Consider the following 23750-nt stretch of genomic DNA (forward strand, 5'->3'; position numbering starts at 1 on the left):
AAATGTTAGTTGAACCTTATTTTGAATTACCGAGTGGTCTGACAAAAACATTTTTGTGTCTACAATCGTGATTGTATTATATTGTGAAAACTGCGATTTGAGCCAGTAGAACAGGGCTATTCAATTCTGTGCCTCAAGGGCCGGTATCCAGGACATTTTAGTGATTTCTCTGGTCCAACACAATAGATTAAGTGGTTGAGTAACCTATGCAGTAGCTCATCAGGCTCTGCAGAAGCCTGTTAATCACCTGCTGATTGAAATCAAGTGTGTTGAAGCAGGGTTAAAACTAAAACGTGCTGGATAGTGGGCCCTCGAGGCCCGGAATTGAATTGCCCTGCAGTAGACTGTAATTCACCAACTGAGGTTTGCAAAACACAAAGGTTTTAATGGTCAGCCAAGGTAACAAGTGTGAAACATGACTTTGAGCAATCAATCATCTGTTGTTAACATCCCAATATATCGCAAGGTTAGGTTCTATATTATGCAGCCCTACATTTGACTCACGTAAGTTTATTTTTGTCAAGTTTAGAAAAATGCAGGTTTCTACTTGACAATCATGAGTAGATTCTACTAAACGTTAAAGATCCAGCTAAATGACATAATTTTAACAGCAGAAACTGGAATTAAATGTTGATCAGAAACATGGCTAATCAAAGTTGATCACCCAATGTGAAAGATTATATCTCTTTATCATTTTTTTTGATGACCTCAAGAAAATATATACAACAATCCAGTTTTGTTTGCTACTTTTGTCTAAGTCTCTTATTTATGAAAAAGAAAGCGTGTAACACATTTCTTTTGAAGTCTGTCACAAGAGTTCACTTATCAAACACAAGGTAAAGACTACTAAAGTCGTATACCTCAACGATTTGTTTTTAATTTAGTTCTCTGTGCATTTTCACTCAGCAGCAATTTGGCAAAATCTATTTGAGTTGGAATACGTCTCAAGCATGCAACATGTGTTTATGTGTCACTGTTTTAGTGTAAATGATCATATTATTATCGTCAAAGTTACTGTAATTGTTATTGTTCTCAGACGTGGATGCCCATCAAATCTCCCCGTCAACGTTTCAGGACTGTTGGTGATCTTACGCTGAAGCTCTTCCCGACTAGCATTCGACTGAAGTGTGTAGCAGCAGTGACAGGTTAAAGAAAGCTGCGTGATAAGTTCCAGAAAACATGACTCATACGCTGTCCCTGAGGGCTTTAGTTGATGCCTCTCAGATGTGAATTCAGTCGGTGTCGGGTTTTGTGCAGAACCTTAATGAAACACTTGTTCAAATGTCACTTCCAGAACAGGAATTTCTTGAAAAGCGATGTGCCTGCAGCACTTATTTCAAAGTTCAGTACTATGGGTTTGGACTTGAATGGATTAGTCAGTGTGGAGGATGGGTTGGGAGTTGATTAGAGCTTTACTGTTTTGGGTGAACAGCATGTGACACTCAGCTTAACTTAGTAATAGGAGTCGCAGTATATACTGTTCAGAAGAAAGAAAACAACACACACACAAGGGAGAGTTTAACCCTCCTCATATGACGTTTGCCAGTTGAAACCAACATAATGGTATGTTTGCACAACACAGAAACTGGAAAAAGTTGCAGAAAAACTATGTCAAATGAAATTTAAGTAAAGACTGGACAATAATCACCTGTCAGTGGTTGCTGTAGTAGCTGGTTTTGAGCTCTGTATGGTTTCTTGCTTTGAAGGAAAAATAGCTATTTAGATTAACTGATTAGTCGAGGGATTAATCGGCATAAAAACTGAGTTTTGGCTACATTATTTGTGACTAATGCAAAACTATGTCTTATGTAAGATTAAGCTTATTAGCATGCAGTCAGACTTCTATTATAAGCAGGTCCTCTAGGAATGTAACCAGTTAGATTTACAAACAAAAACTTGTCTAAAAAAAATAATCAAGTCAGTATAAAAACTAAAATGTCTGTGCTTTGATCAATTGTTCTATTAGCTGTTTTTCTAAAGACACAGTGGGGTCGGGGGGGACTTTCTTGCGCTTCATCAAGCCAGATGATCATACAAGAGCTGGCCTTCCCCAGGTTTGGTATGCTCCACCCTGTGGAGTGATGGTCTGTGAACCCACCCTGGCTGAGGTCTGTTTCCATGGCAGACGTTGCCACGGCTATCGTTTAATTACCCCACACAATAAAACTCACCACCAAGTGTCTGTGTTTGACTGGGATAAAGAGGAACGAGGCCATCTTAAGTCGAGTCTGCACCCGCTGCGAGGCTGGCTGTCTGCTTGAGCGTCGCTTGGCGGGCACAGCGCCTCGAGCCCAGCTGCAAGGCAGCTTCCAGGGGGTTTGGGATTCAAGTGTATCCGAGTGTGCCAGGCATGCCACCTGGCTGTAATCCATTACTGTGGAACAGTGTTTACGTGGGGGGAGGGGTACTAATTGACCATAAAAATTTTATATTTTAATGCAGGTCACTCAGCATGATTGGGTGTCTAAGATGCAAAACTGGATGCTTCTTCAGGAGTTGATCTGTGCCATTTGCTTAGCAGCTCTGGCTGGTCTAAGTGTGTGTGTGTGTGTGTGTGTGTGTGTGTGTGTGTGTGTGTGTGTGTGTGTGTGTGTGTGTGTGTGTGTGTGTGTGTGTGTGTGTGTTTGAAGTTTTTATCATTAATCTCTGGAAATATCCATCAAAATGCTGAAAATGAATTAAATGATGCCAAGTTGTTGAACAATATTGGCGGCTTCATAACATATAACCATAAAGATCGGGTCTAAAATACATGGGAGTGGGTCGAAGTCTCTGGGTGACGCCATATTAGACGCAAGGTTTCCTTCTAAGGGAGCCCGTGAGGACAAAACTGCTTTGTAACAAGTGGTTACAAAACCTTCACCATTCATAAACGTTGCTGTTTTACACATTTACCTCTTCACTAGTTGGCAGTGATGAAAGGAAGTCTGATGTCACTGGAGGTTGAAGGATCTGACAAAGTACTTGTTCGAAAAAAGCGCTCCCAGGGAATTTTGACCCTAATGGCCATCAGTTGGTAAGGTCTTACTCAAACACAAAAATACCACTTGCTTGCAATGATTTAAGTGTGTACTGCGCCCTATCAGCAGGGAAAATACACACAGTTACTTTAATAAAACTCAAAGAAGTTTTCATTGGATGCAAACTGATAAAACACAACCACAACTACTCCACCTTAGCAAACAAAAGTTGTTCTAAATCAGAAAATGTAATAAATTCTAAGCTAAAGTTTAAGCGCTCGTTCCAGAACACCATTCATAATACACCCAGAGAGCCAACATATCGCCTGAGAGCTCAATTTTGAGTGATGTGAGCAAAACAACAACCCTTCGCTCGTTTTTACTTTCTAATAAGTTGTTGGTAAAGCAAATTAAATGAGATCCATTCAGCTGCAAATGGTAGAATTTCAGGATATCTTTTTTCTCTTCTTGAGTCGCTCAACTGGGTAATTGCAGGACTGCCGCATGGTTGCTATGTGGGCTGTTATTACCTCTGCACAGTCATTAGCTCTGTACCGAGTTAAAGACCAAAGGGAGCTGCAGCTTACAGGGGACACAATGAAGGCTGGTGTCGTCACATTTCCTATAATACCAGTTAAAATCACAGCCGACGAGCCACACAGCTCTTACTGCTGTCCCACTTTTATCATGAAAGGCCACAAAGAAAATAGAGCCTGCAAGTCTATCCGACCAATCGCCAAGGTCCTCTTCTCTAGCAAATAATAGCCGTAATTAATTTGATCGAGGATTCTTGATTGACCGACAGGAAATGGAAGTAGGAAACTTAAAGAACCTACCTCCACTGAGCAGCTTCATAACCAGCCACAGCTCATCCTTCACAACAAAGGATGTGTAGTAAGACACGATGTTGGGGTGGTGGCACTGGCTCATGGCCTGAATCTCTTTCTGTTGGAGAAGGGAGAAAAAAGGAGCGATAGTGAAAATACAATTAATCAGATCTGCGTTAATCTGTCTGACGGCAAACAACTGATTTAAGAAAAGTTGGTTTAATGAGGTAATATCCTGTCTGAGACAAATTTCTACCTCAGAATATTAATTGAGGAAGACACACAAAGTCACATGATGTTATGTTAATTGTTCGCAGCAGTGAATATAAAACACACACACAAACACCAACTTCTATAAGATAAAAGAACAAATATTGATTAATTCCATTATGTTTTACAAAATAAATACACATGTCTTTAAAGCTGCTGTGATGCTTAAATGCATCAATAGTAACATCAGAGGAATCATTTATCTATTCAGATGCAAAATAATAATTAAATTGCCCATGCATAGCTCGTTGTGCAGCTTTAAAGATATATTACTTTGTGTGTGTGTGTGTGTGTGTGTGTGTGTGTGTGTGTGTGTGTGTGTGTGTGTGTGTGTGTGTGTGTGTGTGTGTGTGTGTGTGTGTGTGTGTGTGTGTGTGAGAGAGAGAGAGCGAAAGAGAGAGAGAGCGAAAGAGAGAGAGAGAGCGAAAGTGAGAGAGAGAGAGAGAGAGAGAGAGAGAGAGAGAGAGAGAGAGAGAGAGAGTGTTTGGAAAGTAGTAGGGCTGAGGTAATGCTGGCACAGAGGACTAATCCATCACTTTACCACCAAACCCGAAGTCATTTGAGGACAGCTTCCTCTGAGAAAGGAAACCTTCTGTAGGTAAAAGATTCTGAATCAGACAGGTTTACCTTCTCAACCACTCACTCACCCAACACACAACTACACAAAGCAGATTTGTGTTTGCCAACTTATAAAATAGCAAAGATTTCAAGCAGGTTATCCTGGAATAAAAATGTTAAAGACCAAGTTCACTGAGAAACCATTTTATACTTATTATTTTGAAAATGATCAGTTCATGCAGGCTGAATGTAAAATTGATCTTCTACCCCTATTTCCTGCATTAGCTTCTGAGAGAAAATAGATGAAAACACGCTCGGTTCAGAAAAGCCTGACAGATCTATGTCACATTGTCACTTATCATTCATGGACTCACCCATCTTTACCCCAAATGGGGAAGGCTGTTATTGGTTTAGGCTCCAGGAAAGAGTAGAGCACATCTCATCTAGTAGAAGCTAATCGTTAGCATTAGCAACCCCACAACATGGCAGAACTCCTCCAGGCTTGTGTCATTTGTGGAGGTAAAATATCAACATTGCAAAGTAAACCGAGTCAGTGGTGAGGCACGCTGCTGTTAGCCAATCAGAAGCAAGATGTCTGAATATCAGGAAGTAAGACTCCAAAAGCCCAGAGAAGAGCTTCAAAGGCATTCCTTTCCACTAGAGACCACTGCTAATCAATTAAAAATGAGTAAAGTTAACTTTTAAAATCAATAAAACAGACCAGTTTTCTTCTTTAAACAAGAGTACAAATCAGTAAAATCTACTGCCAACTAGCAGTTGGCGTTTGAATTGCACCACATAAAAATAATACAGTTAAGGTTTGCCTTTTCTTCCTCTTTTGGCTTTTCCCTTTAGGGGTCGCCACAACGAATCATCCGTCTCCATTTTGCCCTTTGTAAATAAATTCTCAATTAAAAAATACATAAAATCAATGCTTTTAATACTGATTCGTTATCATAACACAGAATTTCATGATATTTAAGTGTACCGATATTCTCTTACATCAATAGTATTAACAGATACTCGTCTCGTCTTCTTCTGCCTATCTGGGTCCGGGTCGCGGGGGCAGCATCCCAACTAAGGAGTTCTAGACCGTCCTCTCCCCGGCCACCTCCACCAGCTCCTCCAGTAGGACCCCAAGGCATTCCTGGGCCAGTTTGGAGATGTACTTTCTCCAACGTGTCCTGGGTCGACCAGAGAGCCTCCTGCTGGCAGGACATGCCTGAAACACTTTCCCAGGGAGGCGTCCAGGAGGCATCCTAACAAGATGCCCAAACCACCTCAACTGACTCCTCTCGATATGGAGGAGCAGCGGCTCTACTCCAAGTCTCTCCCGAATGTCCGAGCTCCTTACCCTAACTACTTATTATCTTAAACGACTTTCATTGTTCTTCTTGTTAATCGTCAGTTTTTTCAACTAGCATCAACTTTCTTCAAAGATATTAACTCTTCACCCAGAAACCAAGTCAAAGACCTTAAGGAGGCATGGAGTTATCACCTTTAGTCAATTGTAAAACACTTTGTAACACAATTACTGCTAACGATGACCGCTACACCTCATGCCCGTCAAAAACTCTCAGCTAAACTCTCGAACTAAAGGACTTGTTAAAGACTCCAACCAACAGACGTTTGTGGGTAAAACAATAATCAAAGTCAGATATTCCATCAGCATAAATGCTTAGTTTACCTGCGGTGCATTAGCTTTAGCAGCAGAGTGACTCAGCTGCAGAGTCATCAGTATTGAGACTAGAGCTCTCAACAAGAAATGCTAATGCCCCGCGGCGCATGACTTCATAATGCAGAGAACATTTAACAAAAGACTGATAAAAGGGGTGGAGGAGAACCACGTGACACAAAGGCATTGGACCATGACGGGTACAGGCATGCTTCGGAAAAATAAAATTAAACAAGAAGGTTTTTATTTGATCTGCCATCATTCTCTCTCCTCCAAACCTTCCAACCAGTGAAGAAAGAGTTCACCAGAGCTCCATGGGGCAGGAAACCAGAAAAGAAAAGCAACAGGGAGGATTCTGTTCTGTAGCAGCTGGCAGGTGTTCCTATCTTTGTACGAGGATCAGATTAATGTAAACTTGGGCTGCAGCAAAGATTCTGATAATGAAAAAAGCGGAACGCATACCTGGACTCTTCACGTTTACAAAAGTAAATAAAAAGATATAAATATGTAATTATCACCACTATCCATCTTTCTAACTGGCTTTTTTTTACCACTTCTTTTTGATGGACGTTTGCTGAGATGACGTAATCCTTAAAGAGGCATTTAGAGTAATTGTTATTCAAGGCATCAAGCTTCAAAAGTAGAGCAGGCGAACAGCTCCCGCCCACAAACTGGAACCCTAAATGTCTTTAAAACTTCTCTTTAGAATGTCACTGCGACCCGAATGATAATCCACTTTCCTGAAAAAGAACTTTAACTAACAGAAGTGTTCCAACAAAAGCAGACCAATCCTTGCCACTCGAACTTTTTATAGAAGGCCTGTTCTGTTTAATGCTCACCATGTCTGAGAACCAGGAGCAGAAAATAAATGACCTATTGTAACAAACTGAATGGAGTGCTGGTTCACACACTGGTGCCACAGAATCACCGGGATGGCGCGCAAACACACACACACACACACACACACACACACACACACACACACACGCACACACACACACACACACAGAGGCCTCTATAAAAACAATGTTACATCACTACTGGCTAGTCAGAGCATCACACACACACACACACACACACACACACACACACAATGACCCAATCCCATTGCAGCATGCACTCACAAGAAACCACTAAAGAGGAAGCTGCTTCACTAAAAAATATGACGATGTGTATCAAAAGGGCTGCAAAACTGTGGTAAAAGAGATTCCTCTGACTTTAATGTTTTTGTTTTTGTGAAGCGCCTTGCGATTTTTATCTTGAGAGGTGCTATATAAAAGATTGTCTTATTTTTCTTCTTCTTCTTTTCATGCAAGCTGAATATGAAAATAGTCTCCTACATCTATCTCCTACATTAGCTTCTGATAGAAAATAGACGGTGAAACTCTAGGATTTGATCTATGTCACAGAGTCACTTAACAGTCATGGACTCACCCATTGACTCATGACAGGGAAGGCTGTTGTTGTTGGTTTAGAATCCAGGAAACGGCAGAGAACGTCTCGGCTAGTAGAAACTAACTATTAGCATAACAAAATTTAATTTGTTGCGCATTTTAACACAAATCCAGGAGTATTCCCTCTTAAAGTTGCGGGTCAGAGGTCAATTTCCCATGAATGTGTGTAAAAAGTGTGAAAGGCTGTTTAAAAATAAATGAATGTCGTTTCCTTTCTTGGTGTTATTGGCTGGGTACCGCCAATAACACCAACAGTGGGAGTAGCATAATTAAAGCAAACAGGAAACTATTGTAAACAACTGGTTTAATGTGTCAACACTATGACAGATGTCAACATTTCATCAGAATCAGATAACAAAGACAATATTACTTTATTGACCCCTTCTGGGAAGATATTTCTCTGAATTTGACCCACCCCTGAGGAGCAGAGGGCTGTCGTTTGTATAACGCCGACCCGGGGAGCTACTTTATAGTTTTGTATCTTGCCCAAGGATACTTCAACATGCGGCATGCTGGTATCTAGGTTTAAAGTGGCCAGTTGCTCTTCCCATTCAGTCTCTGTTGCCCTTTGAAAGGAAAAACAGGAGCATGTGATGTAGCTTCTGAAATCTGCTAGTTGGTCTGAATTTTCTCCCCTGAAATTCAATCCAGATGAGGACAACAAATCACGGTTTCACTGCTCTTTATGCTCACAACTGTTTAGATGCTAAAACACACTGAACTTGTGAATTTGTTGTTGACAGAGCAGAACTTTTGAAAGAGTCCTCAGGTGGTCTTTGGTCCACAGGAAGCTCCTGCTGAACCCTAAATCCAATATGGTGGCCCAGATATATGACTCATTACTTGGCTTCAATGAAAATTACAAACTACTATAACCCTCCCACTGTCTTTATGGGTGACCCCGTGAGGAAAGCTGACCATTGAGCAGGATTGATGGTTTATCCCTTGAAGTCCATGTGGCAGGGGTGAAGTGGTGCTCACTCCTCACCCCTGCCACGTGGACCTCAAGGGATAAACCAACAACCCTGATCAATGGTCAGCTTTCCTCGTGGGGTCACACCCGTTAGGACAGTGGGAGGGTTAAAGACCTTCAAGCTTCATTGCTAAAGTCTTATTTAAAGTCTGGTTTTTGTGTGGTTTTTATTTAAAGCTTCCTAGCTGTTTAAAGTAACACCAGATAGTTTTTAAACATTACGCTAGAGCTCAACATTGACCTCACTCATTGTTGAGTTAGAAACTTGACCACTTTCATATTTGACGCCACTCTGCAGCCCTCTGCTGACCAAACCAAGCCATCTGGCCACCTCTAGCATTAATGCTAAAGGTTAGCATTTTCAATTTGCAGATCGTCAATAAAAAGCACGAGGAAGAAGTTTGTTTTTTTCTGTTAGCATCAAGGTGGAGCCTGGAAGTTAAAGCAAGAGAGTAATGTCTTTGGAGGCGAAGAAAACAGGTAAAACCAGAGTGAACATTGGCATGGCCTACAATAGTTTGAGAGAGCTAAATGAGGCTACAAAAATCACAGACTGATGGTGACCTGGCTTTGTTGCTTCTTGACTTGTAAGTTCCATATTTTCTGGACTATAAGACGCACCTAAAATCCTTTAATTTTCAAAAAAATCAACAGTGCGCCTTACAATCCAGTGCGCCTTCTGTATAATTCTGTTAGTGCTTACAACCTTCAAATTGATATGATGTGGTACACAGCGCTCAAAAATCAGTAAAAAGGATTTAGTACAACTTTGCTGAGCTAAGGAGCCGCACCGCTTGATGGTAAAGCATTACGGCTGCTGTAGTCAGGAACATTGCGGAATGATATATACTGTGCTTCAACACTCTGGTAATATTATGGGATGTGAATAAGGAGCCCAAAATGCCACCTGTTAAGAGACATGCTTACGAAGCAGATTTTAAACTCATGGCTATCAGTCACGCAGTAGAACATGGGAATAGAGCAGCAGCGAGAGAGTTCAACATTAATGAATCAATGGTATGGAAATGGAGGAGGCAAGAAGATGACCTCCGCCAAGTAAAGAAGACCAAGCAGAGTTTCCGAGGGAACAAAGCAAGATGGCCGTAGTTGGAGGACAAAGTTGAAAGGTGGGTTCTTGAGCAGAGAACAGCAGCTAGAGGTGTCTCAACAGTCTCTAATCAACTCAAGGCAACAGCAGTGGCACGTGACATGAAGATCAACGACTTCTGAGGAGGTCCTTCTTGGTGCTTCCGCACAAGAACTTCCTTCTCTTAGCAACTGCCAAACGATTGCGAAGAAAAGCTGGCTCTTTTCCGCACCTAATGCAAGAACAAGATCAACGAAAAGAAGGTCCAGCCAGAACACATCACCAACATGGACGAGGTCCCCCTCACCTCTGACATTCCCGTTAACCGTACTGTTGGGAAAACAGGGACCAGTACGGTATCAATACGCACCACAGGAAACGAGAAATCACCCTTCACTGTAGTTCTCTGTTGCCAGGCTAATGGTCAGAAACTACAACCCATGGTCATTTTCAAGAAGAAGACTTTGCCAAAAGAAAACTTTCCAGCCGGCGTCATCATCAAGGCTAACCCAAAGGGCTGAATGGACGAGGAGAAGAGTGAGCGGCTGAGCGAAATTCCACAATTCCACAAAAATCCGTCCCTGTTGATCTGCGACTCCATGCGAGCCCATCTCACTGATACTGTTAAAACCAAGTGAAGCAAACTAAGTCGGAGCTTGCGATGATTCCAGGTGGATTAACCAAAGAAATCCAACCGTTAAATATTGGTGTCAACAAGTCCTTCAAAGTTAAACCACAAGTTTTTATGGAAACATGGCCTTTTTAATCGAGCAAACAAAAAATGACGATTTCAAAATTAAATCCAAAGAATGAGTCACAAACAAACACCTGGTTCCTCTAAAGTAGAGGCCGACCGATATGGTTTTTTTCTAAGGCCGATGCCGATATTAATTTTTAAAGAATTTTGTTGCCGATGGCCGACTTATACACGTTTTAGCAGAACATTGATTATGAAAGACAACTGAACTCTCTCTGTGTGCAATATAAATTAAATAAATCTCTTACTATTCGGTCCTTTCTTTAGTCTATTAGTGGGGGCAGGTTGTCACACAGGTGCCTGATTTATTTTATTTTTATTGGCTTTTAGAAATAATTTTGGCCGATATAGGCAAAATTGCATTGGTCGGCCTCTAGTTCAAAGCAAAGATCCAATGATATTTTACAAACACACACACACACACACACACACACACACACACACACACACACACACACACAGTGTAAAGAAACATGTTGCTACAGAGAGGAAGATGTCCCACAGTGGTCTAATAGTTTCCTGGCTGTAAGCGGAGCCCTCCTTCAGAGAACAACGAGAACAGTGTTCCAAGTGACAGAAATGATTCAATGACGGTTCGGAGAAAAAGTAATGAAAAGCAGAAGTAAAACCAACTCCGCTCACATGGAAGCAATCCAGGAATCATAAATAAAATGTCCTGCCTGAAGGGGACTCGCTCATCTAGAACATGCATGTGTCCTTACCAGGAGTTCATCCATACTTGTTTGGCACTTTTCTAGGTTGATGCGTTTGATGGCCACCTTCTCTTTGCGAGGTACACAGTAGGCTGCTTGAACCACGGCAGTGGCTCCACTTCCTGAAAACACAACAACATGAACAGTTCAGCAATTTGTTGAATTATAAATAAACAAATAGATAACAGGCTGATTTGTCTGCAGTGAGAAAACGTGATGCACCCAGCATTAGGATAGGCTTGCCCGGGGCTTTTATTTTGGAGGGTTTTTAAAGGAAGTCTTTCTTATTTTTGTGTAAAAGATGCTGTCAGAATAATAAAGATACTAGTCTGACTCATCCATATTTAAACTGTTCTGTCACTCTATCATTTTATGCACCTCTACTTACAGTAGCAAAGCAAATGTCTGATATCTGCTTCCTTCATCACCCTGCCTTTCTTCCTAAACAGTGTATCCACCTCATTCCCAGCCCCCATGAGCCCTTGAAATATGGGGCCGACTTCCGGTCCAATTTGTTTACATGGAGACCACAGATGTATGATGCGATCCATTTGTACTAATCCACTTTTTATCATCTTTTAAGTGACATAAACTATGTGGGAACACCAGCTGTCACAGCTCAAATGGGACACCATTACAATTCCTCTGCCTATTGCAATAGAGCGGTGGGAGGGCGATAGGAAAATCTGGCCAGAGCTAACATACAGTAGTATTTTAGTTACTTTCCTAACTCTGTCGCATCCGACTGCAAAGCATTGAATGATCCTGAAAGCTCAGAGGCTTATTGGTACCTACACAGTAATAAGGTTGGTCGTGTTTTGGTAAAGGAGATGGGACACAATCTTAGCTAAAAGCAGACATAGAGCCGAGTCAAAGCCTTAAACCTCTCATTGCCAAGCCTGGGTTTTTGCTTCTACATCAAATCTTTTACACGCTTTTGATAATGGATACTGTTAAATGTTGAGCTCTATTTTAATGATTTGTTTGCTTCTTTAAAGCATAATTAAATAAATAATTTTAGGGTGAAAAGTATTTTTATTTCAGGTTGAGAATGCAGTCAGACAGAGAAAGACCGGTTCCTCAAGTGGAATGCAGGCACACTCTCTCCTAGTCTGAGTATATGTTCCAAACATCGCAAACATGTTCCCGAACTGTGCAAGTATATTTTTTGAGGGTTTCTTGAAATGTTTAAATAAACTGCTCAGGGTTTTGAACCGTGAGAGCGGGGGCCAAGGAAGTCCTGGTGGCCCGCCAGGCTTATAAAGTATTGGGGGAAACTTTGCTGCTATGAGAAACAAAACCTCCTAATTCAGTCAGTACTGAAGGTTGCGATATCGGTATCGTATCGAAAGTGAAAAAGTTGTATCAGGACATCCCTACTAAAAACTGCTTTGTTTTTCACCATAAAAACATTATTATACACTAGCTAGCATGCTAAATAGTTATACGGCCACGTTCCTTTATTTTATTTATTTTTTGTCAAGGCTAAATCTCTGTTTCACATTTATTACACCACATCTAAGGGGAGTAATACGATTATATTCAGACTCACATGGCAAAAAAAAGAACACTATAAATTAAAAATGCAAAGCCAGTGTTAATTTTCTATTTAACCCTCCCGCATTGTTAATGGGGTCAGATAGACCGGTGGTGTATTATTTTTTATTTTAATATTTTTTAAGGGTTGCATCACTTCACCCCTGCCAAGGCATAAACTTTAAATCCTGTTTAACCACCCCCGTCCTGGCGGGGTCACCTGATACGAAAGTGGAAGGGTTAAAAAAGGGAGTCTTTGTAAGAAAAGTCTGAAGATGAGGTAAAACTCCCAAAGGAGGGGACATCCTGGCCTTTAGAGTTTCAGTGTTTGCAGAGCGAGTGGTTCTGTGCTGCCATTGACAATTTCCAGACTTGGTCAATCTGTAACTTTCTGATAAGAGTGGATCTTCTTGCAAATTTACTCTTCGCAGCAGGATTAGTGAAGCCCTCACAGAACCGTAGTTATATTCAGAAAGTGCTATTTTTGTTTTGCTTGCTCATCCTCAGCTGGTGTGCTTGCGGTCCGTGCAGGGAGTCTGCTGGATGCCAACACCTTTTAGAAAGTAGGTAGCAGAACTCGACGAACTCAAAAATAAAAGCCAAACTGAACGATGAACAAGTAGTTGCAAAGTAATTTTGTCATTTTCTATAAGTTAAACACAAAGTTGTGCTCCAGTAGCACATCTGGTTCCTGTTTGGTTCAGTTTAACTGTGTGGTCATCAATTATGAATCAGCTTTCCTGCTTAATGAAGCACGCCTGATGAAATGACTCTGCTAAACAGGGAACAGCTCCTTCTGACTCCACATTCAAACATCTCCAGAGACATTTTAAAGTCATTGCTATTTTACAAAATTAGTTTGATGAAATGAAAATGTCGGGGCATTGAGCTGCTGTGATTTTGAAGTTAATGATAAACCAAGGAAGCTAAAAACTAGGGATGTCCAGTTCCGATATCGATATCGGAAGTAATTCGATATCGACCCAAAAACACTGTATCGGATTATATCGGACTGCATCAAAAATCTCCGATATAAGCGGTCTGTTTTGGTTCACATTTTTGCAACCAATGGTTAAAAAAAATGTCTTTTTTTTCATAATTACTGTTTACTGGCTCTTCTTCTCGTATTGAGTAATATCACTTGATCATGCCTTTCATACATTCCACACAACGAAATAGATAAAAGTACCTATGATTTGTGCTGATATCGTATCGGATTGAAATCAGTATCGGTCAATACTGCCTTCAGTATTGGAAGAGAAAGCTGTATCGGGACATCCCTACTAAAAACTGTTTCGTTTTTTGTCATAAAAACACTACAATACATTAGCTAGCATGCTAAATCTTTATTCGGCTACGTAGTTGCATTACGTTTGAAATTATGGCAGAAAATGTGCCAAAAACAGGTCAAATTTTGTAGCCGTTTTGTATATTGTAGATGTGTACAGAGTTTAAGCTCCAGTATGAAATGGCTCTAATTTAACCAACATTTTGTGTACAAAGAGAACACATGAAAACTGGCTGAAAGCTTCTGGTAAATCTTACGGGGGTGGTGCGATCTCTATATAAACACCATTTGATAGTGGAGATAAAAGTTTGTAAACCTCTCAAATGCACGGTTGGAGCACCCATTGTTCCTGTGAGGGCATGTACCTCCCTCCTCACTGCTCCTATTTAACACACAAAGCTACTTTCTATTATTATTAAGACTTGATATGCTTTACTTTTTATATTAACAGCACTCATTGATGGGCAACTTTCTTTGGTCTAAGACTCAGCGAGATTTAATACAGAGGCTCTTGGAGAGTTCAGACGCATTTTTCCTCCTCTCCTCCATATCTTATGCCAAGGCTCTTTGTCTGTCTTTGGGTGTACGGCGCTTCTGCATTTTTTCTGGAAACTGGAAATTATTCAAATGGACCTGGTCAGTTGGTCTCTCAATGCGAATGACACAAAAATTTTCAATGATGAGAACAGGAGAAGGGGCTCCCGGTTGCTCCTCAGGGACAGAGCCAGCTGGGCATATCATGGACTCCTGGAAACAGTGGAACCTGATCTGCCTCTCTCAACCGTCTGTAGAGGATTCTGAAGACGTCTGGATATTCGTGGTGTTGGTGTCAGGTTTCATGCTGTTTGGCCTGAGCGGTTACCTGGCTTACCGAAAAATTAATGAGCTGTAGAGGAATATTGGCTCAATCCCGGAGCTCAGGGATGGATTACATCGCACTGTGAATGCACAAACTCATAATTGTCGAGATGAGTCGTAAGTTTGGAACTTTGGCTGAGATTTAGACTCTGGCACAGAAGGTTGATGCCATCAAGGATAGAGTTGACAGATCAGCACGGATTGGGATGGATTAATTTATGCCATTATTGGATTCAGAGGGGTTGGAGATCAACAGAACTTTAAGACAGAGAGGAAATTATCTCTGTCTGGCCCCAAAACAAGTTCTTATCTGAATCTGGTGCCCTTGAGCCTGTGAGGCTGAAGAGATTACTCCCCCCTCAGAAGAAATGTGGAATGCTGCCGTCGCCATGGTAACTCTGTCTCCCTATCCCAGCCTGGGCGGGACTGCGACCGGTGAAGGCCATTGAATCGTTTCCAGGAGTCACTGTGCTCTCTAACCCAAATACCTCCTTCCCCTGTCCAAACGGAGGTGATGAGCGCTGCTTATCGGGGCTGCATGCACTGATGTGAGGATAGTCCCCAACCCTACCTCCCCACCTAGTGGACACTTATGTTAATCAATGTCTGAAGTTTGTTGCATTTCTGTCTGAGGTGTATTTTGCATAGCAAAGCTGCCCTCCCTGTGGAGAGTAACTCTGAAGTGCCTTGTTTTCCTCCACCTGACCCAATCCTCATGTAAACCCTCTGATCTCTATTAAGGTATCGTGACTCGGGTTGCGAATGACCACAGTCACCAATTCCTATGTATGCATGTCTGATCTCAGAATTGTGTGTACTGAAACTCTAATTTCCCTCTGGGATTAATAAAGTATCTTTGAATTTGAATTGAATTTGAACTTAAAAATAATTAATAAGATCCCAGTTTTTAATTAAAAAACAAAGCTCTCCCTATGGACTGGTTTTATTCCAGCTATTTCTTCAGGCTATATGACAAAGCGAGGGAATAAAACTGAACAAACACATGTTCATGTCAACAAACACAAACTGGGGTTTGTTATTTCTAATAATCTAATAAACCAGGAATTTCCTTCTAATTTTCCAACTCATAAACAGCAAAGATCATTTCAATGATCCCAAGTAGATTCCCAGTAATAAAACTAGAGGGGATCCACTAACTGGTAACTTCTAAATGGGTTACTGGTGTTATTCGGCTAAACAGCAGTGGGAGAGCTCAGTGAGTTTGGCCTGAACAAAAGCATCGGGGATCAATATGTTCATATAAAGACATAGCCGGCAGTCACAAATGGCTGGACAAGCCGAAGTGTGCATGTGTACACGTCTGTTAAGAGATGATGGAAAAGGAACTGATGTTTAAAAAGGAGCTGGACAATGAGAAGAAGTAAGCTGTGATGGTTTGGACATCTGATTAGGATGCCTCCTGGTTATATATATATATACACACATCAGTCCAAAATATGACGATGGCCGATACATTCGCACGGGAGCATTTAGACCTTTTGTGGGGTTGACGCATACGGCACGAGCGCTACACCAATCACTATCATTTTTGCTGAGTTTGCAAGAAGCAGACCATAAGGGGTCAGCATGACATTTTGTTGTTTACCTGATTTCATTGGTTATTTAATGCGTCATTCAACAATATAGTGCACATTTGAGCAACACACGTGATAATGGGCTGCATGGTCGCACAGTTGTTAGCACTGTTGCCTCGCAGCAAGAAGTTTGCAGGTTCGAAACTCGGCTGTGGCCTTTCTGCGTGGAGCTGCGTGTTCTCCCCATGCATGCGCGGGTTTCCTCCGGGTACTCCGGTTTCCCCCACAGATCACAACATGCCCTACAAGTTAAAAATTGTACGTCACTTTGGATAAAAGCGTCTGCCAAATAAAGAAACATAAATAAACATAAACATAATAGGGGGTGGTACTTTTCACCTATCGGTAAATAGAGGATGATTTTGTCTTAGCTGTATAAACCTTCACCTGATGAATCAAGTAATGTCAATCAAATATTTGAAGGTAATCTGAGGATGCTAGCGGAGGTTATGATGAGAAAGTGGCGCACCTGAAGGATTTTTTTTTATGTTTTTAGTATAATATGTTGGCTTGTGACCAACCACTTTATTGGAGGACATTAATTGAATGCTTGTAGATGTAAAACCACTGTTTTTGATTGAGATGGTTCTATTTTGTATATTTATATGAGGCTTCAAATAAGGGCTGGGCAATGTGGCCTAAAATCAATATCATGATATGTTGAGGATTTCATCCCGATAACGATAAATGGGTGATAACTACAGGTTTGTGCAGAAACAAAAGTTGTCCACTAGATTGGGCTGTCACATGTATTACATTGAGTCACAATTTTACTTGACTCAAAGTGGTACAGCTTCTTAAAGGGACATGAGCGTTGCCAACCTACCTTTTCATATTTTTATTTTAAAATGTATTAACATGGGAAAAATTATCTCGATAAAAGTCAGAAATGTCGATAACGATACATTTTCGCTTTATTGCCCAGCCCTACTTCAAACAGTGAGTTATACATAATTTTGAATTTCTAAATCTAAAAACATTTACTGTGTTATGGGCACAGTTGTATCCTTGGTTGCCACATATCATTAGAATCGCCAGATTCATAGCTTTCTAATGATGTGTGATATGTAAGAAGACGTCGTAGTTCGTAATGTCCCAACCATGTAACTAATTCATAGGCATAAAAAATCATTTGTAAAAACAACTGGGGAAGGGCTTGGACCATCAGCTAATAGTTTATAAATACATCTAAGTGCCCAACTGAAGAGACACGGGGAAAAGGGATTATACATTTTTTTCTAAGTCAGAAAACCCTTTTGGATCGTCCAGGAAGAGATGGAGGTGTCTGAGTTTCTTTCATGGATCGGTTTTCTTCCAAAATCAGAAAAGTGGTATTAACGGTATTTTTAAGCACCTAAAAATCTTTTAAAACCAGTCCTTTTGGCTTCTGAATGGAACTCAAAGCTCATTCTAGATTCTACTCAAAAGTGACATTCAGAGAAAAAGTAATAAAGACTTTAAAAAATATACACCTGACCCTAAAAGCACATAAACCGAGCCACACAATCATCAATCTTATAGCCAGCACAACATCAGACTGAGGAAACACGAAGGAACTAAACTCACAAAGACAGGCGCTGCAGCACAGCCGTGCTTTTGAAGGACTTGGGCAAACATCTACTCAGCTATAAACATCTGACACCAACGTAAAAGCAGCAAGGAAAGCATGGAAGGTTTTTCAACTAAATGACATACTTAATAGCTGAATTTATTATATTCACATGAACAAAAAATAAATTGTACAGTTTCTGATGAATTTTCTTTTTCAAACCTAAAAGAAACAAGATTTAGCTTCTGCAGGAAGAAGATGACTAAATTAAATCTTAATATTAGGTAGTGTAATTTTCTCTGGTATTGATTTTGCATCCCGTCAGTGACACTTTTTGATGGTTGTTAGTAGGGTTGTCACGGTAACCGGTATAGCGGTAAACCCCGGTAAAAAAGTTGACAATAAAAATAACCGTCCAGTTTTTAAAAAACTATATTATCTCGGTGGGTTTACCGTGGCCGCGGTTTCGGCGCGATGACCCTTACCAGCCACCGTCGCTTCAGCTGAAGTTCCCGCGGCGCGCACACGCACTTTTTAGTTTGCAACGGCACCAAAACTTTGAAGCTGAAATAATGGCCGAAGGAGGAGACAGCAGCGCCCAGGACATCCATCAGCCCTCAAAGAAGACTAAATTGGAAGTATGGTCATATTTTGGATTTCTGTAAAATGCTGAGGGACAGTTAATAGAAGACGGCTATCCCGTTTGCAGAACGTGCAGGAAACAAGTGTCTGCAGAAGGCAGCAACACTTCAAATCTCATGGCACATCTGCGTGACCATCACCCACGTCTCTACAGCCAGTGCAAGGTAAGTTAACATTAGCATTTTAGCTTAAATGCATGACGTGAGGACTTTTGGTTGAGGGAGAATGCAACGAGTCACTATATACTGCAGCCGCAGCGTCCTCTGCCAGCAGTTAAACCGTGTCACGGACACCCTGTTGCTGGATGAAGCATCTTATTTGTTGATGATGAAGAGAAATATACAATTAGTTCCTTGTCATGGATTTGTTTACTTATTCAATGCCATTTATACTTGAACATTTGGATTTGATTACATAGTGTAGTAGTTATTTTAGTAATTTGTTTAAAGTGGCTATTTATTTTAAATACATTTTTTTTAAGGTTGACTTGTACAGTGCTCAAGTCAAGTGTGGACTGGAGTTTTAGATTTTCATTTTGATAATGAAGAAAACAAGTATATGAGAAAACAAGTGGTGTTTCTTTGATTTGTTTACATATTGTTTATGGTTTGAATGTTTGGATTTGTTTAATTTAAACCTGCACTGACTACTGTAACATGTTCCAGAAAAAGAAGCTATTTGTTCCTTTACTTGTGAAAAGTTGCACTTTTGCTAAGGCTTTGTGTTATTTTAGGTTTAATAAACACTGTTAAACCTTTTCAAAACTATTTCAGTTTGTGTAGAACAGGACTATCAATGCTTTCTGAACATATGCAACACCGTTTAAAAAATACCGCGATAATACCGAAAACCGTGATAATTTTGGTCACAATAACCGTGAGGTTAAATTTTCATACCGTGACAACCCTAGTTGTTAGTACAAAAAGCTCAAGAGGAAATTATTGAATAAGGTGTGTGTGTGTGTGTGTGTGTGTGTGTGTGTGTGTGTGTGTGTGTGTGTGTGTGTGTGTGTGTGTGTGTGTGTGTGTGTGTTTAAATCTTAAGGAAAGGCCTAAAAAGGATTCCAGTCAATACACAAGAACCGCACCTAGACAAATCTTTTCTTTAAATAGTAATAATCCCAAACTATTTCAGCTGAAATGTGATGTTTCAAATTCATGGGGTGCATCAAACTGTTGCAGATAGTTTTATGAAGTGTGAACACTTTACTCGGTGAAACATTGACAAAACATTGATGATCTTTTTCTAACAGTTAATGTTTTCTGCAAGCATGTTTCATCTAAATTATGCTAGATGATGTTATAACCTGGAAAAACATGAAAAACTTAGCATTTTGCAATTTGCACGCAAGAGCCATTATTGTTTCAGATTTAATACCCAGACTCTTAATAGGTTCTGTCTTTTCACAGTCGAATGTTTGGGAAGGCAGCCCAAAGCAGGAGGTAAATTCTGGCACAAGACCAACAAGTCGACAACTACCTTAAAGAAAAGCTGAAAAGAACATTAAAGAGAGAATTCAAGAAGACGTGTAACCGTTTAGAGGTAAATGGGTGGGGTCCGTGCAGTCTGTCCGAGGTACGCAAGTTAGCAGGTCAGGGACAACTGCTCTCCATTTCCTGGTGCTGGCAGGCCCTTGGTGGGGACATTGTCTTGGGGCGAAGATGGCATGTGGCTCTGGCAACAAGCTTTACAGCAACTCAATGCTGTGACTTTGCCACTTCCTGTGGACACTAATTGCTGCACCTTTTGTCCTCTGTCTCACCCCCCCCTGTTCCCTCTAGGGCCCCCCTCTCAGACGGGGCGGACCATTGTCAGTGCACCCTGATTGCATTGCATCACCAGGATGTCTTAGAAGGGTGCAAGGAATCAGTGCCAAAGTCGAATACCCACCTGACTGATTTTGGAACAAAGACCAAGGAGTCAAACGAAAAAATAATGAGCAGAACTTGAAATATGAAAACCACTAAAACACCTGGAGGCTAAATGAAATTCTTTTTACATGCATAAAACATAATGGCGTTTTTGTTCTTATTGATTTTTTTCCTCTGTTATTTAGATTTTGTTTATATTTTGAGATCAAAAAAGTCCCTGTAAGTATTGTTGTTTATTTGCTCTCATCATGGTGTTTGAATTTTATGGCGGTAAAACCTAGTAGTTAACTGCAGTACATTTACAGTGGTATCATAAACTTTGTTCAGCACATTAAAGCAATGAAGATCCAAGAGGAAAAACAGGAAAACAAACAAATCTTTTGAGTGTAGAAACATTTTGAAGTGCATATACCTAACCGCCTCATTGTTGTTGCACCACGTTTCAGTTATTATCAATAAATCAACATTTGACTGATGTAAACTTGAGAAAAAAGGTGTCATTAGGTCTTGGTTTCCAGAGTTACAAATCTGAAGATACGGTAATAAATAAATTCACCAAATATCAAAAGACCAATTGATGCAACACACACACACACGCACACACACGCACACACACACACCAGTTTGACCCTGTGACTACGTCCAAGTCATGTCAACAAGATCAACATACTTTAACACATGATGTGAAAAAATGATTCAGTTTGTGAACATTGCAAGATTGCCCATGTGACCCTGTCATAGAAAACTTGCTACAAACGTGGATCAATTTGTTGCAATTCCATATTAAAATGTTACATTTTTACCATTTTGTGAACCTAACTGGCTTCTAGCTGTTACAGCCTAGTCAGACACGGACCAAGTTAAATAAATCTGCTATTTATAACTCAGAGCTGAAGTATCATGCATCTCTATTATTACAGTTATGAGTACTTTTGTTATGGTTACGCTCATATTAAAAAAAATACTCAACAAGACGACAACTCACATTCGAGACCAACAAACCCTTTAACCGTCCTGATTGATTTGGAAGCACTGAAAAGGGTACAGATTGAACTTTTATTTTATCAGATTATCCTGCTCTTGAATTAGTTTACTGGTGCAGGACTCCATGTGAAGCCTGAGTCAATATCCTCCTTCATGAGCAGCAGCAGCTCCCAGTTTGTCTTTCCTGTCCTCGCAGAGCCGGTTTAGCACTCATGCTACTTTTATTTAATTTCCTCATCATACCTGGAAAAGCATTCTACTCATACTCCAGATGTCAAACGACAAATGGTACAATAAAAGCCTTCCCTAAATGGGGCTGAAAAAGCTCAGGAGGTAGAGCGAGATATCCAGTAATCGGAAGGTTGCAGGTTCCATCCCAGCTCCAACCTGAGAATGCTGCTGTTGTGTCCTTTGGTAAGACTCTTAACCCAACTTGCTAGTGGTGGTCAGAGGGACCAGTGGCGCCAGCGTTCAACAGGCCTCGTTTCGATCAGTGCGCCACAAGGAAGCTGTGGCTACATTGTAGCTAATCATCATCAGCGTGTGAATGTGTGTGAATGGGTGAATGTCTGATTGTGTTGTGAAGCGCCTTGGGGGGCTGTAGAGCCCTGAGAAGGTGCTATACAAATACAGGCCATTTACCATTCTTGTTGCTGCCTAAACTAAAAAAATAAACATTTAAGAACGATGTAAAATACTGATGGAGGAGACACAGTTGTCAGAAGGTACAAACACGGGGAGCTGAACGTTTTCACATCAGATTTAGAGGAACTGATGATCCACTGTAACCAGCTTCAGTATATTCCACTGGGTTGTGCCCGGCATGATGTCTAGAGTGAATAAGAGCTCAGCGGGGTGAAAAGAAGTGGGTGTGAGCCTTTTAATAATTTGTCCCCTTTTCCAGGGAGAAGATGACAAAACAATGGCTCTGCTGAGCATGCTGGGTATATACGCAAGCACACACACACACACACACACACACCGTTTCTAAGGTATACACAGGCCATAATAATCTGTGAAGTTGGAACAAAATAAACACAGGGGCACCCCCCAGCGCTTCACAAGCCTGTTGGGTCGCCAGGCCAAGCGTCCACGCCCCCACCTCTCTTCCTTCCAGTTCCGGGCGATGGATGGAAGCGGAACAAACTGTGCGCGCACCCCCTCCCCCCGTGCTCTCACGGACGACAGACGGTAGCGGAACGAACCGTGCGTGCGCACCCCCACCCTACCCCATACCCCCCACAGTCTGCTGTGTCTAGCAAGTTTTCTGGGGAAATCCCATAAACGCCCTCTAGTGGCTGGCTTCAGTAAAAGGAAATTAAGGCCTGCCCACAACATGAAAACAAATGGGACATTCCCTTGATTAAAAAACATGTCTTTTTAACAACATAATCCAACAGCTAAAATGTCTCCACAGCCTTCATTAGTGTCTACAGGAGTGATTCATCATTAAATTAAACAAATCAGCTGTGTTCATGATCTGAAACATGCAGGAAACCTGCTGGAAGCAGACTGCAGCACCAGGTATGTCAACTCAATTTTTTTATAATGTCCGACAGTTTTTGGCTCGCACTCCGAAGTCGCAAGGGTGATATTCTGGCCACTGAGGGCGGTAGGGGTCTGAGTGACATTTCATTAACCCTGTAATGGGTCATTTTAGCACGTATACAGGCTCAAGTAAATTATTTAAAAATGTCAAAAAGTTGCAATGTAACCCTTTAAACAGTGTATATGTTGATGGTCAAAACTTTAAGATAAAGGCCAAAATTTTCAAGTTTAATGTCTTTGCGGGCCACAAAAATAAACATTTTAACGCAAAAATTATTTTATGGTGACATGTTTTTGTATGCATTGCTTAAAAGGCTTCTTATTAGTAAATATAATAAAATAAAGACTTAATGAGATTAAAAGCCTGCTGGAGAGACTAAATCTCATCATTCCAGATGTGCAATCGGGGCCACACAAAACCACTCCAGGGCCACAAACGGCCCCCAGGCCACACTTTGGATAAGCCCATTGGGATCATAATTTTGTTTAAAAGTCTAAAAGCTTCAAAGTTTGTAATGTTAAAAATTTACAATTAATCAATTTTATAAACCATTTAAGAAACTGTTCCATCTTGACTTTTATTTGCAAAATATGGCTTTGGTTCT

General features: G+C 40.8%; 1 protein-coding gene across 3 annotated transcripts in view; it reads right to left on the bottom strand.

The window, feature by feature from the left end:
- oxsr1b (oxidative stress responsive kinase 1b) overlaps positions 1-23750 on the bottom strand; it is a 54197-nt gene that overhangs the window by 28379 nt on the left and 2068 nt on the right. For all 3 annotated transcript variants that reach the window (XM_054751210.2, XM_015955133.3, XM_054751209.2), the window contains exons 2-3: positions 11284-11396; positions 3797-3905 (exon numbers count right to left, since the gene is read on the bottom strand). In XM_054751210.2, the coding sequence (XP_054607185.2) occupies positions 3797-3905; positions 11284-11298 (124 nt within the window). In that variant the 5' untranslated portion in view covers positions 11299-11396. The remainder of the gene's footprint in view (positions 1-3796; positions 3906-11283; positions 11397-23750) is intronic.

The sequence above is a fragment of the Nothobranchius furzeri genome, chromosome 7, assembly GCF_043380555.1.
Source record: "Nothobranchius furzeri strain GRZ-AD chromosome 7, NfurGRZ-RIMD1, whole genome shotgun sequence".
Classification (NCBI taxonomy): Eukaryota; Metazoa; Chordata; class Actinopteri; order Cyprinodontiformes; family Nothobranchiidae; genus Nothobranchius; species Nothobranchius furzeri.